This window comes from Colletotrichum fioriniae (assembly GCF_027942845.1).
Source record: "Colletotrichum fioriniae strain IMI 355084 chromosome Unknown scaffold_9, whole genome shotgun sequence".
Lineage (NCBI taxonomy): Eukaryota > Fungi > Ascomycota > Sordariomycetes > Glomerellales > Glomerellaceae > Colletotrichum > Colletotrichum fioriniae.
The window spans coordinates 1,378,018-1,395,866 of NW_027076845.1; the positions used below are offsets into that span (position 1 = coordinate 1,378,018).

Sequence of the window (17,849 nt, forward strand, 5' to 3'; positions counted from 1 at the left end):
CAGGGAGAAATGGTTCGAGGTAAGGGAACCACGAGGGATCATTGACCACTCCAGAGAAGATTCCGCAGACGATTGTATAGCAAGAATGAAGGCACTCTCACGACCTCCACACGAGCTAGCTCCTGTAGCTGGCAGGAATGGACATAGCAGTAGCAATACTAGCGAGAGAGACATGTTGAACGCAAATGAGACTGGCGCGTGAATCTCATCGCCTGCGAAGCCTGCAAGACCACGAAAGCCACAGCGACGGACGCTCCAGCATCTCATCGACTCTTTCTGAACCAGAAACTGGAGCACCCTTCTTACTTTTGCGTCGAGCCCATGCAGAGGGAAGTTGCCACTCGATAGCCCAGATCTATCCTTCAGTTGCCCACCCCGCTCAGGAGTAAATCACTAGATTTCTTCTTCTGGAGACGTGACACACTGGACACTGCTTGTGTCGCGGAAAAAAGAGACAGGAGGCCTCATTGAGAAGGAACCATGACCTAGGCCTGCATCATGCTGCATTCTGAGGGTGAAGGCGACAGTGGCCTGCATTACGCTGCCAAGTGGGTGACAAAATCGCTTGCCGCTCTATCAATACCCTCCCTAGCTCCTTTCCTGTTATTTCTATTCCTACTATTCCTATCCCTATTCTTTCTTCAAAGAGTATTCTCATATGAAAATACAAAGGACAAAAGTTATAACAGTAACAATAAAAAGAATAATGAGGATAAGAATATGAGGCACAGCAAGCAGGCAAGTAAGCGTCACAATCTTGTCAACTGGCATCCTATCTTGTCACCCACTTAGCTGCTATGTCCAGGCTAATGGTGCACCGAACCTCTTTGCTTCGACTTTGCTGAATGAGGGAAATTTGGTCCGCAGACTGAAGCGGAGACACCTTCAGTCGGTGACTTTGTTATGTTGGTCAAGCATCGAAGCAAGTCCGGATTCTTGGCGTCTCATGGGGTGTGAGCGGTCGGGTCATTTCGGAGGGTCGAATAGATCGATTTGATAAATGAAAGGCAAGAAACAGAAATAGCTGGAAACAGCAATGGAAACAAACAAAAGGACGATAAGGAGAAAGGGGGCCAGGGGTTGCAGCTATTTTCTGCAAGTGGGGATCACCTTTAGCCACACGCAAGATGGATATTCTGGTCCAGTACGACAGTAGCAAGCTTCTTGAACCAGAACCTACAGTATTGGAGTAGCCCGGAGGAAACGTCGTGTGCCAGGACCGACCTCTCGCCGGAAATTCTCACCATCGCCGTCGAACAGCGGCAGCTGTTGTCGGAGCTAGGTTGCATCTGCTCACCAAGACTCCGCTTCTGGTTGATCACGGGCATCTTGACCCGGATCTAGGTGGCTGCTTTGCCTACAGCATTGACGGGCGACTATCCATAAGTCGCTTGATAGAACGCTGGTGAGGATGCTTGGCAAACAGGAGATCAATGGTCGCAATAGAGATCGTCGTTTGGCATACAAACGCCAAGAGAAGATAGGTCGCTGCTCTCCCAATTGATAGCACGGATAATCGCCAGTTGACAACACGGCCCACTCGTCGACGTTCATCTGTTGTCCGCCCGGGTACCGGAGGCCGGCAGCCGTTTCAGTCCCCCGAAACCCAAGGCTTACTCTTGATCATCGTCACAATTGCCCGGCCAAGATGGAGCCAAGGCCAAAACCAAGGCGTTGCCGTCTTGGATTTGAGAGGCTCCGGATACTCTAAAATATCGCCCGAATTTCGAAACTGTTTCCGGAGGGTTGCGCTGTGATCTCAAGGCCTTTGAGTAGCGGAGGTCGATACGTGACTCTGGCATATCGTTTCTGCGCTCTCCTGCATTTCTCATCAGCATCACTTGCGGCAGATGGGAGGGAGTACGAATATGAAATTGGAAGAGGGCTGTGGGCCTTGGCCACTCCACCTGTAAGCCAGTCAGCGCTGAGACTTGATGTAATCCAAGGCCAGACAGAAAGCGCTCAAGCTAAAGCCAAGACGCCGAGAGGTTCCGAAGAATTGTTGCACAACGCGGTACCATGCCGACGCGCTTTGCGGGCTGGTATGTCGCCTTTGGGCGGCGGGCCTACGGTCAGAAGCCAAGAAGGTCCTTCAAAGTCTGGAGCTCGTAAGAGAAGGCCAAGAGTGCATGGGCACGATGGAGATGGAGCAAAGCCCACTCTGCAACAAGCCCTACTGGCATCTTGGCCTGATCCCGCCGAGCCAGGACAGCGGTGATCCCCCTCTTGAACTGACTGCACCACCTGCAGAGTCCTTCCTAATCTCGGCCTGGCGTCCGAACACAAGCACCCCATTCGACCCTCCGCATCTGGGGCTTTTCGGGGGACCACTCGTCTCTGAACTGCCGGGGTTGTCGCGATCGTCTGGGGAGGCGAACATGGTGGTCTGATTGAGTCTGGAATAACTGCGACCAAACGTAGAGAGTTCCAGCGTGAACGATGGCTCAGAACTCGAAAGAGTCATTGTAGTCTGTGGCTACATCTGGGGTGTGCGGGCAAACAGTCATGGTGCTAATAGTGCACGCGGTCGTTTTCTCGCTCGGGTGTCGTGCATCCAAGATTTCGCCGGAAAGCTTGGTAGATTTCCGTGGCATTGGCAGGATCATCGCGCTCGTGGCACATCGGCGAGCTTTCTGGCAGCACAGCCAATGGATGATGACCATGCAGGACGGCACAAAGTATGCGGGCTTTCCTCCTAGAACCTTAATTCTTCGAGCCATGTTAGTGAGAGTGTGGGACGAGCAATGACGGATTCGGGTAGAGGGAGTGAAAGTCAATCTGTTGATGAACGAGGATGTGGTAAGACTCAAGCATAGTCGAGACGGGCTAAACAAACTCACAAATCGCGCAAATAAAATGCATGTGGCGGCCAGTGAGTGTGAAAGAGCCATGCCAAGACTTGTTAAAGGCCTCGTTTTGATTGCTTCTCCTCTGATTGAGTGTAGAGCGCTGGCGATGTGGTTCCCCCCCTGGACCGGCGAGAGTTGAAGCCAGGGCGAAACCACCCATCCTCGCAGGTCTTGGCATTGCTTGCACAGCCTCATTGAACGGCGAAGCGGCGGGCGCAAGGTGGACAGGATGGGGGATACAGGCTGAAGGTGCTTGGTATCTGCAGCCAAGAACGCCCAGCTTTCGTCTGGCTGGGCTTTGAAGCGGCAAATTGTCAGGTTTGGCTGATTCTCGAGTTCTTGGGAATGGTCTGCAGCGAACACACCGTGCCAGTGCGGGATCCCGTGGACAGCGGGGTCGGCCATGATGCGATGGCATGGTTTGTGAGACGGCTCGTCGTTCTTGGGCTGATGTCTTCTTTTGTCGAGCCAGCTTGGCGCCATAGCCAGGAGGAAAGAGGCCAAGTCGACTGGTCGACGACACTGTTCACCAAGGGGAGTAGGGGAGCAGTCTGACACCAATTGGCGTACCGCCATCGTGGGTCGAACTGCCAAGAGTTGAGCGACCCGCTCACCTGAATACTTGTGAATATGATGCTACTATGTATGGACGGGCGTTGGCCTTGGGCACGTTGGCACGCTGGGTCCATGTTTTAAGGTAATCGACGGGGTGACATCTGGCTGGATCGACCAACTCAAGAACAAGATGGCTGTGTCGGTGCGTTTGCGATGTATTGCACAAAGTGCTAAGTGCCGTGGTGGGAATCCGACAACGAGAAGGCAAATCAGGAAGTCGAAAGGTAAAATAAAACAAAACCGTAGGGAATTGAGTGGTTGTTGATTGTAAAGGGAGAAAAGTGAACTGCCACACTGGGGAGGAACCTGTGGATGGCCGGTCAGGGACGGGATGATCTTGGGAAGGGGGTCGAGAGGTACCTGCCATTACCAGAAATGAGTCTTGGCGGATCGAGGCTGGTTTCTGCGTAACTTCCGTTGGTGTCGACTCGAGGCATGCAGCACCTAAGGTAGGTAGTGTAGGTACCTACCTATTCGGAGGTACGTATCCCTCGGACCCCGACAGTTGCGTCGTTTTGGCACACGGCATCTCACCCTCCTCACCACGCCGCACCCTCACCCACCACCCACCACCCCAACCCAATCTTTTCGATTTCCCATCTGTCCTTCCTTTCAAGCTCTCAGTTCGGAGAAAATGTTCAAGTTTCCTCATCCACGTATTTAAAGTCTTGGCAAACCCCACCGCATCTCCCCGTACCGAATGCGATGACCAACGGCCGGCACATCGGCTTCCCTGCGTGGGCCATAACAGGCGGTATTGCGCAACACTTTTTGGACGAGCCGGTTTGGACGGCTTCTAGCTGACCATAGGGGAGCGGCGACTGTATCGTGGACATGTCGAGAAGAGGGGGCGACAACCAGCCGACAACAGGCGAGGGCATTTGGATTGCGCGTAGCCCTTGGCGCTAAGGACTTGGCAGTCTTGGCTGCGGCGGAGAGGCCAAGAAGAGAGGAGCGGAAAGCTTCTTTTGGCTCTTGGGCATTGCCCCAAAACGTTGTCAGAATCTCCAGCGTCCCCCCCCGTCACCCGAAAGTCACCTGCTCCCCCCAAGGGTGCCCTCCCCAGCTTATCGAGGGTCGGGCGCCACTTGTGTGTCCAGACTGTCGAGTTTGTTCCACACACGTAACTTGCAAAGTCGAAAAAGTGGAGGGGGAATTCGCTCGGTTAAGCATATGGGTGATTTGTTGCGGCTTTGCCCATGCTTCGCAGCGTGGCAGCTTTGGGGCGGCCTGCGGAAATGACGAGCTGGCTGCATCCCGTCTTGCCGTGTGCGGTACGGGTACGGATACGTTATTCTTGGGCCGGCTCCATGGGATGGATAGTTATCAATATTTACGGGGTATGCGCTTATCGGAGTGTCCGAGGCCGCCGTCGCATGTTCGTCCCCACCCGGTGTCGTGTGTGTCTCTTTTCGCTTTCTGCTTCTTCTGGTACGAAGGCACGGAGACTTGGTCTCTTGGCTTTTGAGAGTCTGGGACTCGAAGCATGGAGGGCTTGATACACGGAGTATTGAGAAAAAGGGTGGAAGGCTTGTCGTTCTCGTGCCCCTTTCCCTGTCAATCGGGCACCAGGCATCTCCCATGTCCTGTCAATCGTCCTATCTCTCTGGCTGGTCGCCTGAAAGTGTAGGTGCTCCGTGTGTACTTCCAGTGCGACGAGTGCTTTGCCCGTGACATCAGGTACGGGAGTACTTGATGGCTTGTTTCTCAGGACAGGTCAGTCTTGGACTCTTGTCCCGTCCGGTCACACCCCAAGACCCCCAGAGACTCCAAGCAATCCAAGGACCCAAAAATACTCGGCTCACCACCTGCTTGGCTGGAAACAGCGCTCCCTCATCTGAGACGGTCGCAGGCCTCTTCTTCAGACGACACAGAGTGTTGTGACCCGTAGACAGAAATACCCAATACATGGTCATTACCATGGGGAACATCTCCAACGAGCCGCATCGATGATGGGTGCGTGCCGTCCGCCGTTATTCCCATGAGCATGGCAACCGGTCGCAGAAACAAAGAAGGCCAAGTTTCCCAGAACGCTGGCAAGAACCGTACCGGTACGAAGGCCGCCGCCGAGCAAAGGAGGACAGGAAATCAAACGCTGCGCTTGCGGTCATCAGCTGATGGCGAGCTATTGACCAACGTAAATGGACGCAGGTGCTCGCAGGATGAAGCAACAGGAGCCAAGAGCAAATGCCAAGGTCTCGGCGAAGGGAGAAAGAGTGAAAACTGGAGATTTGCCAAGACGCCCCAAGACAGCCAGAGTCTTGGCATCGTATGCGCCCGGATGTTGCGGTGTTGGCGAGGTACTTGAAGTGTCAGTGGGTGCTATCTGTTTTCTCGTCAGGATTCGACTGTGTTGCTGAGCCGCAGCTATTACTTTTATGGGGGATCGTCTCGTAAAAGTGTTAGGGCAGAGTGACCTGGGTACAGTGTCAACTGAGGCAAGGCTCGACGCACCTTGCCTGCCTTGTTGTCTCCCCCCATCATCCGCGACATCAGCTCGGCAGCCCTCGCCACCTTGGACCAATCAAAAGTCGGCTAGTCTCACAAGCCCCGGTCGCCAAGACTTTGCCAAGACTCTTGGAAGGGTAGGAAGAGCGGAGAGGAAATGTGATTCATGAATAAAGAGAAGAGCCCATCGTCCATGCCCCCCAGATCAGACTGATTGATTTCCCTCGAGAACACCCAGTCTTGTGAGAGTCGGCAGAAAAACATAAAAGCATTGCTGACCGTCTCTTTTTCCCCCCGTTCAGCTTTGTATTATCCCAAGTATACTCTCGCCTGTTCTCGGCAATCTTCAACCTGAAGCATCAAGAAGGACCCCACTCCTACTTACACAACCATCCAATCCCAAAGCGCCTCACGGGACTCGGCACATTCCAATCTTCCGGACTCTCTTCACCGAGCCCGCCAGCTCGGTCAACACTCATACGAACATACACACACCCCGGTCACTCACCATGTCCGCCAAACAAGAGAATGAGAGCTCTGCGAGCAACTCTCCCAAGAGCAGCACCCCCGCTCCCTCAACAACAACCAGCAACACTTCTCAGTCCGCCAACAGCACCAGCGCAGAAGACAACCTCATCTGCAAGTGGAACGCCTGCAACCTGAAGTTTGTCTCACCCGAGGCTCTCTACGTAAGTGGCAATTTACACCGAAAGTTTTACTTCACCCGAAACATCTCACTAACAAACCTCACAGGAGCACATCTGTGAACGCCACGTTGGCCGCAAGAGCACCAACAACCTCAACCTCACTTGCCAATGGAACTCCTGCAGGACGACCACTGTGAAGCGTGACCACATCACTTCTCACATTCGCGTGCACGTTCCTCTCAAGCCTCACAAGTGTGAGTTCTGCGGCAAGTCTTTCAAGCGCCCTCAGGACTTGAAGAAGCATGTCAAGGTAAACCAACCAACAAACCACCATCTAAATCAGCTTCAACCATGCTCACACAAAATGACAGACCCACGCCGATGACTCTGTGCTCGTCCGCTCGCCCCAGGACCAAGGTTTGAACGGCTACCGGGCGCAGCCTGGCAAAGGTATGTAGAGCTCAGTTTGCACACCCCTCCAAAGTCTGTCCTCTATTTTCTCCAACTAGAGGCTAATTTGCCTCCAGCTTCTTCTAGCTACTATGATCATAATGGCCACATTCGGACTAACTCCGCCGCCTTCGCACACCAGGCTGGGCATGCTAGCTACTATGCACCCCAACCATCTACAAACTATGGACTGTACTTCAACCAACAACCCTTGAACCCTCCCCGAACTGAGTACATTGGCCACCACGGCGGCTATGACAACCGCAACAAGCGCGCCTTCGACATGGTTGACGACTTCTTCGCACACGCCAAGCGTCGCCAGGTCGACCCGACCTCCTACCAACAAGTCGGCCGATCTCTTCTCCCTCTTCACGGCGCTCTTGGCCTGCACGCCGGTCCCATGCCCGGCTCCGACTACATGGCAGCCCCGCCCCAGCAGCACGTTCACCACCAACAGGCCGGCGGACCTCCTTCCGGCCCCGGACCCATGTCCCAGCAGTACTACCTGCCGCCCATGCCCAACGCCCGCACCAAGAACGACCTGGTCCAAATCGACCAGATATTGGAGCAGATGCAGAGCACTGTGTACGAGAACTCGCACCAGGCCACACAAGGAATCCACATCCACGGCCAGAACACCTTCGATCTCCGCCACAGCCCCTCGCCCCCGGGTGTTCACAGAGGCTCTCACGCCGGCATTCCAGTCACCCAAGACGGCTACCCCGTGTCCGCTGCTCACATGGCGTCCCCGTTGACCGCAGTCTCGTCGACTGGAACCCCCGCCGTCACTCCCCCCTCAAGCACCATGTCATACACATCTGGTCACTCGCCCAGCCCCTCTTCCTCCGGCATGTCTCCCCAGTCGAGACACAGCTCCACCGCTTCTTCAGTCATGTACCCCAACCTCCCGGCCGTCAGCTCCGTCTTCCCCGGCCAGTCCACCGCCTCTACACTCGGACCCAGCTTCGACAGCAACGAGCGCAGACGCTACTCGGGAGGCATGCTCCAGCGCGCCGCGCCCTCCTCGCCAAAGTCCCCCATTATCTACGAGGACTCCTCCAGCGTTACAACTCCCAAGGCCGAGTCCGTCGCCTCGTCCGTCGGCTCTCCCTCTTCCGAGTCGGACACCAGCGAGGGTGCCCGCGAGCGCGAGGAGAAGTACGACCAGTGGCTCGAGAACATGCGCACCATCGAGGCGCTCCGCGAGTACATCCGCGATCGCATCGACCGCAGAGAGTACTCTGACGAGCCCGCCGAGAAGGCCGCTGCGGAAGCCGCTGCTCCCGCTCCTAAGTCTCCTGAGGCTAGCCGTCTTAAGTCTCCGGAGCCTATGGAGGTTGACGCCAAGCCCGCCCCGGCTGCGCCGCTGTACCCCATTCTGCGCATGGCGAACTGAAGAAAGCCAGACACTTTGCTGTCTTGTCGAAAGAGAGGCCCCATCTTGGCGCGTGTACCAATAGCTGTGTGTGTCCTATAAGCGTGTCTTTCCAAAAAGTTTTTCTCCAACTTTGAACTGAGGGAAAAGTGATCGGTTTCAACAAAAACTGGTTCGTATATCATTCTACTGCAAAACTTCTTCTATTCTCTTTTTATCATCAAATGCGCTTCTGGCAAGAATACCTCCCACCAAGCCCTGTCGAAGCCTCTTTGTTACGTTTACATACCCTGGTCGGTGGAAGTTGAAAGGGGGGAAAGTCGGATTTGAAATCAACGCAGTCTTCAAAACGCAGATGGATCGGAGTGGACATACTCTACCAACACCAAACAACACTTTTGATTTTCACAGACGCCCAACAAGCATCTTAAATGTCAACGGAAAGAGGGCGAGTTTTAAACATTCGGGAGGGGCTTTGCGAGTTCAAAGCATTTATTGCTATGAGTGCGAAAACATCTTCTGTTCTTCTCTACCTTCTCACCAACGAACGGTTGCGCGGTTTTTATCATACGGAAATTATCGGAACGGGGAAATGATGAGATCATGAAAAGAAACCAAACCTACCAAAACAAAGTCATGTTGCTTCGCCACCTATGTAGTCAGTCTCCTTGGCCTTGAACGCAAAAGGGTCGAAATGAAGCTTATTGTTACCTCTGAACACCTTCCTCAACACTTGAGCTTGATTTGGTATGGCCATCTTAGCAACTGTGACATCGTAGACAACAAACATTCCGAGATCCAAATAGATCGTTGGCATCTGTCTTGAGATGTAAGTCAAGTCTTGTCTTCAACTGAACCGCCCTTCCCATGCGGGCCGTCCAGCCGAACATGTGTCGGAAAACCCAAGCCCTGTCTTGAGTCCTTGACGACCGGAACCGCCCCAAGGCCCCGACCCTCCTCGCTGCCGCTTTCACTCCCCCCGGATGGGATGGACGAGGCTGCAGGATCTACAATCTTTAAACTTTACCCATCATCTTAAAAAAAGTTCCGGCCGATTAAATTACTAGCAAAAGCCATAAGCCATGTCATCCACAAGAACCCTCTTCTCCGCACGCCCAAATTCTAAGAATAGAAACCGGCACCAACGGTTCCCACGAACTGATTTCTCGATACGGCCAATTGGCCGTTTGTTGTAGAATGCGACCGGCTGACGGTTTTTCGACAATCCGTCGCCCGTCCCTAGCCGAGAGGGTATATGGATATAGAATAGAGAATGAAGTTGTCTTGCCAAGATGTCCGGATCCGGAGCCTCGTAGACCGGGGGCCGGGCCGCAGATCGTCATTCTCACGTCTGCCCAGGACGCCTTCATCCTCAGTCACCCGACCCTAAAATTCTTCACTCACCCTTTGAGGAATGTCACCGGAGTCCCGTGGCCTCCTTTTCGAGCCCTTCGAAAGGGGTTCCAGCTCCAAGGGCTAGGCACAGCAGAGCGGGAGTCCGATTCAGGGCCCCAGAGCGGGCCTTCACGATGGCCTTAGTACCCATTGACCAGATGCTTAGCTTTTCTTAGAGACTCAAGGTGAGATTAAATAGCATAATCATAAAGGAATCAGGATCGCTCTTACTGCTGTCTATCCGTGTGGAATCATGGCCCTACGCGATACCGAGTCTGTCGAAGGCTTCGACTGAGACATGGAGCTGACGGGTCAGCACCTGCCAAGCTTCCCGGCTTGCAGTCAACAGCCATATCGAGGACGAAAACGCTCTCTTTTAACTCTTGGCGAGGTGATGTACAGCTCATGCCTAATCTTTTCTCTCCCTTCAACACTTTTCAACACTTACACGAGTGTCTCACGGTCTACTTGAATCCCCCACATTCAATCCGACATCACACTGATCGAGACATTCTTGTTTGCCTGTCAACCCTGTGATCGGCCCTTTTCTCGGCGGGATCCGAGATCTCGCGGGGGGGAAGGGCACTGGCAAGCCCGCATAGCAATGGCACATGCAGCACACTGGGGCCCAGGAGTATCAAGCTAATACTTTGCCTGATTTCTAGGTCCTTTACATTAACTTGATGAACCTGCGATGTCTAATAATCACACGATTTCTGACTTTTTCAGTATATAACCTGCCTTGCATTTGCAGAATCTCGCTTAACAGCGGTCAACTAATTCCCCTGGTGAACCGAAATAACGACAAACTCAAAAAAAGCCCAAATCGTTCTGGCCATCATGAGATTTTAAGAGACAAGGTGGTACTCCGTAGGTAGCCGGCCATAAAAGTTTTCTTCCTTTTTTGTGTCCTCGCCGAACGATCCGCAATTATCTGCGCAGATCCGGGGTTTTTCGTAGGAATTCTTGCAGGTGGCTTGAGATCCGCGCGAAGACGCTAAGCGGTTCGTGCTACTGCCCAATTCAGGTCAAACAAACCTCACCGGTCGCGGGTGGTGCCGGCTTGAGGCTTGAAAGGGTCTCAGTCTGACATCGTCGTGTCTCTCCTTCTTGGATGTGGAACTTTTTTCCTGGCTACGGAAGGGTAATGGAGTAAGTCTAGGGAGGGTAGATATGGTTCTTCTAAGTGACCAATCAGGTTCTTGAAGTCAGAGGTTTGGTGCGATGTTGTCATCGTTGCGGTATAGCTGGATAGACTCTCAGAAGCATGAGGAACAGTCAAGGGGGTGTTATACGAAATGGAAAGAGTATATAAGTCACCGAAGAGCCTCGAAGGGCTGATGATCATTACCAGAGATTATCAAACATCCATACCTCAATAATCAACGTCACCTCAAAACTTCACATCAAACAAACTACCAAAAATGCAATTCTCCATCAACACCCTCCTCTTCGCCATCGCCGGCACCCTCACCCTCGTCCACGCCTCCCCAGCCGGCGTCGCCTCCGGCGACCTCCTCACCCCGCGCGAAGCGATCCCGTTCCCCGAGCCCAAGGCCAACTGCTGCTCCTGCGACCTCGAGGACCGCGGCGCCGGCAACTACGTTTGCAAGGTCGCTAAGAAGAGCATCTGCGCCGTGCCGCTCATCGCGTGCCCGCTCGACCCCGCCACCCAGGAGCAGTGCTGCTGCTGCGACCCCAAGACGCCTGCCATGCGCTGCAAGGCGATCCCCAAGGGCAGCGGCTGCATCTGCACCGCTGTCAAGTGCCCTTTCCAATTTGACATGTCGTTCTTGCCGGCGGGCGCTGTCTAAAGTCTCTACGGATAGAGTTGTGAGGATTTGATGAGATCATCATGAGATGGGTCAAGGGGTGAATGGCTGGTTGATAGTTCGGTTCAAGGGGTTGTTAATGTGCACGATCTTGCGGGGATAACCAGACGACTAGACCAGCTCGAAAGGGAGAATTTAATGAATATGATGAGAGACTAAAGAATAAATTAGTCCAATGGACTGATTGTTAGGGAACTAATCGATATAAGTGATGTCTTCCGCTGGCGATAGGTTCATCTCATCGAGGCCTTGGTTTCGGAATGCAAATCCGGCCAAAAGATCTTGGCAGACCACATTGGTTTTCCACATTTCAGATATCCCTGTATGATTGCTTTCGAAGGGAGTTTATGTGTTGAACGTGCTGGGGCTCGGAAACTTGCACTTTCGGACAGAGTCCAAAGTCCGCAGCCCGCGGGACATCCCTCGCCTCATCTCGGCAAATAGAGTAGAATAGAGTTTTTCCGTTGTTTATTGGCATTCGCCTCGACTCGAGGGTCAGCGAGATGAATAAGACGTTGGTTCGGCAGCGAATGGTGATCCACAATCTATTTCCCCGATACCCTTGACAGACTTTCCTTAGCTAAACCATCTTTGGCCAGGGGTCCTTCGGGTTCACGCTATCCTTATCCTGCTATCTTTATCCGTCTTTGGTATTCTGGTAGACTATGACAACCCCGCGTAACTAAAAGGCGACTGCTGACCACATCCGCGACTGACTTGGACCGAGATGGGTAGAGGATGGGTCGAAAGGAAGAAGGATATCAGTGGAGGCGGAGGCGGAGGCGGCGGCGGCGGAGTGAACGCCGCGAGTTGGTGTATTGAAGCTCAGCGCGATTGTAAGTTGTGGGGATGATGGTTTGGGATGGCGCCGTATGCACCAGCGGAGCTCCGCTATACATGGAGGTATGATAATACGCGTGAGCTAAAGGGGTCATTGTATGCACATTGAAACTTGGAGATGTCATATAAGAGCGCATTTTCCATGTACAACGTCACAAAACTCAAGCTCTGAGGCATTGGCGATCCAAGACACCCATAGTCTAGTCCCCATCACTCGTCCTTGAAAGCTCCCCAACATCGTTAGAACTCGTCTTCCGCTCACTCAGTCTTGATCACAAGCAAAGCACACAGATCTCTTATTACCCCAACTTTACTGCCCCCTGTCTACCGTTCTTTAACCCCCGAACTCGCCGCAAGCATGGGTTCTCTCCCCGCACCCCCGGCCCAAGCCGAGTACCAGATCTTGGAGAAGCCAAGCCGAAGCGGAAGAAAGCTCCGCATCGTGTGCCTCGGCGGCGGCGCCAGCGCCCTCAACCTAGCCCACGAAATCGACACCTGCAAGACCCTCGACCTGGACCTCGTCTGCTACGAAAAGAACCCTTCCATCGGCGGCACCTGGTACGAGAACCGCTACCCGGGCTGCGGATGCGATATTCCCTCTGTCAATTACCAGTTCTCGTGGGCGCCGTCCCCAGAGTGGACGAAATTGTGAGCTTGAGCGTCTTCATACGTCTACGGCGTTTGGGTGCGGACACTAACATTATTCTTTGGTAAAGTTACTCGAGTGCCCCGGAGATCCTGCAGTATTTCAAGGATATCGCGGAGAAGTATGATCTCAACAAGTACATCCGCCTCAACCACACCGTGACAGGAGCGTTCTGGAACGAGGGGAAACAGAAGTGGAGCATCCAGATCCAGAAGGCAGACGGCACCACAATTGAAGACTCAGCCGACATCTTTGTCAACGCCAGCGGCGTGCTTAAGTAGGTAGCGTCCATCAGATTGATGTGCGTTTCTGGCTAACACGGGGGTCTACAGCAAGTGGAAATGGCCCGCCATCAAGGGCAGAGAAACCTTCAAGGGCAAGATGATGCACAGCGCCAACTGGGATAACAGCATCGATTTTAAGGGCAAGAAGGTTGGCGTGATTGGCTCTGGTTCCTCTGCAGTTCAGATCGTTCCCAATATTCAGCCGAGTATGTTCTCTCACAACCCTAACCCCGTATTCCCACAAGAAATCAAAGTAACAAGTTGAAGTCGTCGGCAGTCTGAGTTGTTTCATCAGAAGTTCCTCTTGGGTGGTTGGTGGTTTCGGTCAGCGCTTTGCTGGAAAGAAGGGTAGCAACTTCGAATGTAAGTCGTCAGATCACAGCCCGAGACTTTTGACGACTTCTGACGCATACACTTGCAGACAGCGAAGAACAACACGAGATACTTCGAAAAGACCCCAAGAAATACCTCGCATACAGGAAGAAGATTGAGTCCGAGTTGAACTCCCGCTTCCGATTCATTCTCAATGGCTCAAAGGAACAGGCCGATGCCAAAGCGGTAGGTTTTTATCCCAGCTTCATCTCCCAGATCTTTGATTGACAAGTCATCAGTTCGCGGCCGAAGACATGCGCAGCAAGCTCGCCAGCAGACCGGATCTTCAGGACCTCATTATCCCGAAGGACTTCGCGGTTGGCTGCCGGAGGCCAACTCCCGGAAATGGGTATCTCGAGGCGCTATGCGAAGACAACGTGAACGTCGTCTCTTCAAGTATCCAGGAAATCACACCCAAAGGAATGAAGACTGCAGATGGAGTGGAACACGACTTCGACATCATTGTCTGCGCTACAGGCTTTGACGTTAGCTGGAGGCCACACTACCCTACGATAGGCCGCGACGGCGTCAGTCTCAGCGAGTACTGGCGGGATACACCAAACACCTACCTCTCCATGACAGTTGCCAACATGCCCAACTACGTCAGTAAGTTGACCACATTACCCTCGATTCTAATGCAAGAACTCGGGCTAAAATTTGCACTAAAGTCTTCAACGGCCCTTACGGTCCCTACGGTCACGGAAGTTTCCTCCCCATCACCGAAACGGTGGCGAGATACGTGATGCAAATGCTCCACAAGATGTCAGAGGAAGAGATCTCCTCGTTCTGCCCAAAGCAGGAGGCCGTCAACGACTTCGCCGAGCACCGGCGCAAATTCCTGCCGCGGACGGCATGGACTTCACCATGCCGATCCTGGTTCAAGAGCGGCACCGTGGACAAGGAGCCCATGATGTGGCCGGGCTCGCGTATCCAGTTCTTCGAGACAATCGCCACCCCGCGCTGGGAGGACTACGACCTCAAGTACACGACGAGCAACCGGTTCGGATACTGGGGTAACGGCTTTGCGCAACGCGAGCAGGATGGTCGAGATTTGACTTGGTACCTTGGACTGCTTGATGGCGTTGATGAGCAGCCTGCGCTGCCTGACGAGGATTTTGAGGAGTTTCTCATGAACAAATAGAATGTAGATATGACCTTCTTGTTTGAGTAATCGGAATGATTTTACGCACAACCACCTGCCGCAAGCTTGATATGTTACCATCAGGTCATAGATTTTAGTAATTCGGTCGAACTGTAGTCACTCATTGCAAGTAAATAATCTGACGATTCTTTTCTTGTTTTCCATGAAAATTGCGTACAACGGGACAATTTATTTGTCTCATGGAGAGCAGAGTGGCGTCAATACAAGCACAGACGTTTATGAGGGGTCAAAGCGAAATGCAATTTATTCGAGGCTCATCTCTCTGACATCCATGAATGAAAATTGATTTATCGAGCAGATTTGGACAAGCACCGAGAACGTGTGTATTGTCGCCATTATCTGGTATCGTCGGGTTAAGGGGGAATTGGCTAGCCTTGTATGTCCATTCTGGAATAGTCCCTGGAACGTTATGAAGAAAAAGTCGATGCATTAATATTCAAATCTCACTCCTCTAAAATATGTAGACCTAAAGTCGGTACGTGACTCGACAATGAAAGAGAGCCAGTACGCTATCCTTCGATGTCTTCAGACAAACGTACTTGGCACTATTAAAGGACATATCGAAAAGCGGGTTGCTCGAAATCCGTCAAATCCAAAAACTCAGTTCCCGATGCGATAACCTCCGGCTCCTCGGCCGCCTTCTTGTCACGGCGCTTGTTCTCCCAGATGTTGACAAGTCGGATAGCGACGATAGTGCATGCGGCAAGGCCGTACATGATGGCGACCATGAGCTTGCCGTTGTGATAGTTGGGCGCCTCGTTGGAACGGAACGTCTGCGGGCCGATCCAGTTACCAGCTCCGTAGGCGAGGATCTGGAGTCCGTTGACGGTAGCCTTCTTCGTGTAGCCGAGAGTGTTGTTTGAGATCATGACCATGACGAGGCACCAAGATGAGCCCGCGGCTCCGATGAGGTAGTAACCTACGAGCAAGGCGCCTTGAGCTGAGAGGGGGATGACGATCATCATGATGCCACCAATCATTGGGATGAGGATGGCGATGAAGGCGAAGAGGGATCGGTCCATGAATTTGTCCGAAAGGTACGTGAAGAGAAGCTTGCAGGTGATATCAACAACGCCAGTGGGCATGTTAAGAAGGAGGGACAAGCGAGAGTTGAAGCCGAAAGAGTTGATGATGATGGAACCAAAAGCAGTGATACCTCCGTTGGGGATGTTCATGAGCAGCGAGAAGAGAACATAGAGGTAAGTTCGGGGGTCCTTGAAGGCCTCGTAAAACTGATCCCACTTCCACTTGCGGCTTCCGATACCCTGGAAGTTGCCACGGATGCGCTCGATGGCAATTGTCTTCTCTCGGTGGTTGAGGAACTTTGCATTGGTCTGGTTATCGGGCATGAACCACCAACAGTAGACGCCGGTGATGACGGTGGGCAAGCCAAGGACCAGATACAGAACCTTCCAAGTTGCCAGGACGGTGTTGTGGGCACCAGAAAGGCCGTAGGCAATGGGACCGAGGGTCAACAGGGCAACACCATTGCAGCTGAGCCAGTAGCCCATACGCTTAGCCTGCTCGTTCTGCTTGTACCATGCCGAGGTCAGGATGACGAAGGCTGGTGTTACGGTGGCTTCGAGGGCGCCGAGGAAAAAGCGGACCGAGAGGAGACCGGCGTAGTTGAAAGCGAAGACGTGGCAGACTAGGACAACGCCCCAAAGGATGATGTTGGCCGATGTGTACTTTCCGAGAGGCAGGCGTCGAAGAAGATACGTCGTAGGGAATCTTGGAGGTAATCAGCAAAAAATTCCTTAGGTTTGGGATATGATCATGGAACTCACTCCCAGAGGAGGTAGCCAGCGTAGAAGATGGACGATGCCCAGCTGTACTCCTGACTTTTGGGGTTGAGGCCCGTATCCTCACGAATGCCCATCAACGAGGCATAATTCAGGGACGTCTTGTCAGCGAATTGAAGAGCGTAAATCCACATCAGAAGGGGCAGGATTGCTCTATCAATCTTCCACAGGACTTTCCGTTCCTCTTCAGGGGTGAATGTGACTTCTTCTCCATTGGCAAATGCCAGGGCCGGGTCGACTTCGCCATGCTTGAGTTTCTCCATGCTGCCGTCCTCGAAGTCGGTATGTGTTCGGATAACATCGCCACCGTCTGGCTGTGCTGTCTTCTTGTTGGTTTCAGAAGACATTATTGGGACTTTGGCCGAGGGAGAGATGCTAATAAATGGTCTCTATAGGGTGTGTCTGGAGATGTGCTGGTCGAATACCCTCACGACACAGGTCGTCCTTTGGAAATCTGAGAGTGGAAAAGATGGAAGACCCAACGAGAGGTCTGCCTCAGTGTTGTCGAAGAGCCAAAGTTTATGTCGAGGTTGGCCTGGCCAGGTTGAGAATGGCTAGAAGCAGATGCCAGGGGATCTCAAGGGGCTGGTTGGGAAAGCTCGGGGTTTATAGGTGTCCCGTGCTGAGCAATAGCAGCAGTCTGTCCTCTCTCTCTCATCTTGATTGAGGCTGATCTTGGAGTAATTGACATGGGGGTGACCTTTGTGGTGGTAGCAAGCCCAGCTACACTCAACTTGCGAGTGGCTTGGCTGGTTATCGCTGAGATAGGGGATTTTCACATCAAGCTCGGTCATGCTGCTATCTCGGATCCACCGTCGTCTCATGCACGCCAACGGAGCTCCGCCCCCGCATTTTGAGGTTGGCCAGGTCGACGCAGCGAGCTCCGCAATCTTGGGGTACGACGGGATGAGACATCCATATCCCGGCTGAGTGCCGTTGCCGTTATCTCCGAGTCTTTCCCTCGCTCCTTGACACACAGTCTAACACATGGCGCTAGATAACATGACAGTTGTCCATGGAGCTAGTATCCAGCTGGATGGATCAGCGGAGCCCCGTTCCCTGTCCCCGGATCCGGGTCAGTAGGTCATGGTTAGCTAGCTCTGTGGGATATGTACAACTAGTCATGTAATTG

At 53.0% G+C, this 17,849-nt stretch overlaps 4 protein-coding genes across 4 annotated transcripts; 3 read left to right on the plus strand and 1 right to left on the minus strand.

The window, feature by feature from the left end:
* Positions 1–6,421: 6,421 nt before the first annotated feature.
* PAC1 (protein with putative role during mitosis) lies at positions 6,422–8,405 on the plus strand (the record flags this gene model as incomplete). Its single annotated transcript, XM_053196459.1, has 4 exons — positions 6,422–6,601; positions 6,666–6,869; positions 6,931–7,009; positions 7,087–8,405. The coding sequence occupies 4 exons, from the start codon at positions 6,422–6,424 to the stop codon at positions 8,403–8,405; spliced, it is 1,782 nt and encodes a 593-aa protein (XP_053046110.1).
* Positions 8,406–11,203: 2,798 nt separating this feature from the next.
* On the plus strand, positions 11,204–11,593 carry N0V96_007831 (uncharacterized protein; the record flags this gene model as incomplete). The annotated part of the gene is made up of 1 exon (XM_053196460.1): positions 11,204–11,593. The coding sequence occupies one exon, from the start codon at positions 11,204–11,206 to the stop codon at positions 11,591–11,593; it is 390 nt and encodes a 129-aa protein (XP_053046111.1).
* Positions 11,594–12,809: 1,216 nt separating this feature from the next.
* On the plus strand, positions 12,810–14,894 carry N0V96_007832 (uncharacterized protein; the record flags this gene model as incomplete). The annotated part of the gene is made up of 6 exons (XM_053196461.2): positions 12,810–13,099; positions 13,168–13,374; positions 13,430–13,587; positions 13,803–13,939; positions 13,993–14,359; positions 14,422–14,894. The coding sequence occupies 6 exons, from the start codon at positions 12,810–12,812 to the stop codon at positions 14,892–14,894; spliced, it is 1,632 nt and encodes a 543-aa protein (XP_053046112.2).
* A 569-nt stretch (positions 14,895–15,463) lies between these two features.
* Positions 15,464–17,064, minus strand: N0V96_007833 (uncharacterized protein; the record flags this gene model as incomplete). Its single annotated transcript, XM_053196462.2, has 2 exons — positions 15,464–16,646; positions 16,703–17,064. 2 exons carry the CDS (start codon positions 17,062–17,064, stop codon positions 15,464–15,466), a joined length of 1,545 nt encoding a protein of 514 aa, XP_053046113.1.
* Positions 17,065–17,849: the final 785 nt, after the last annotated feature.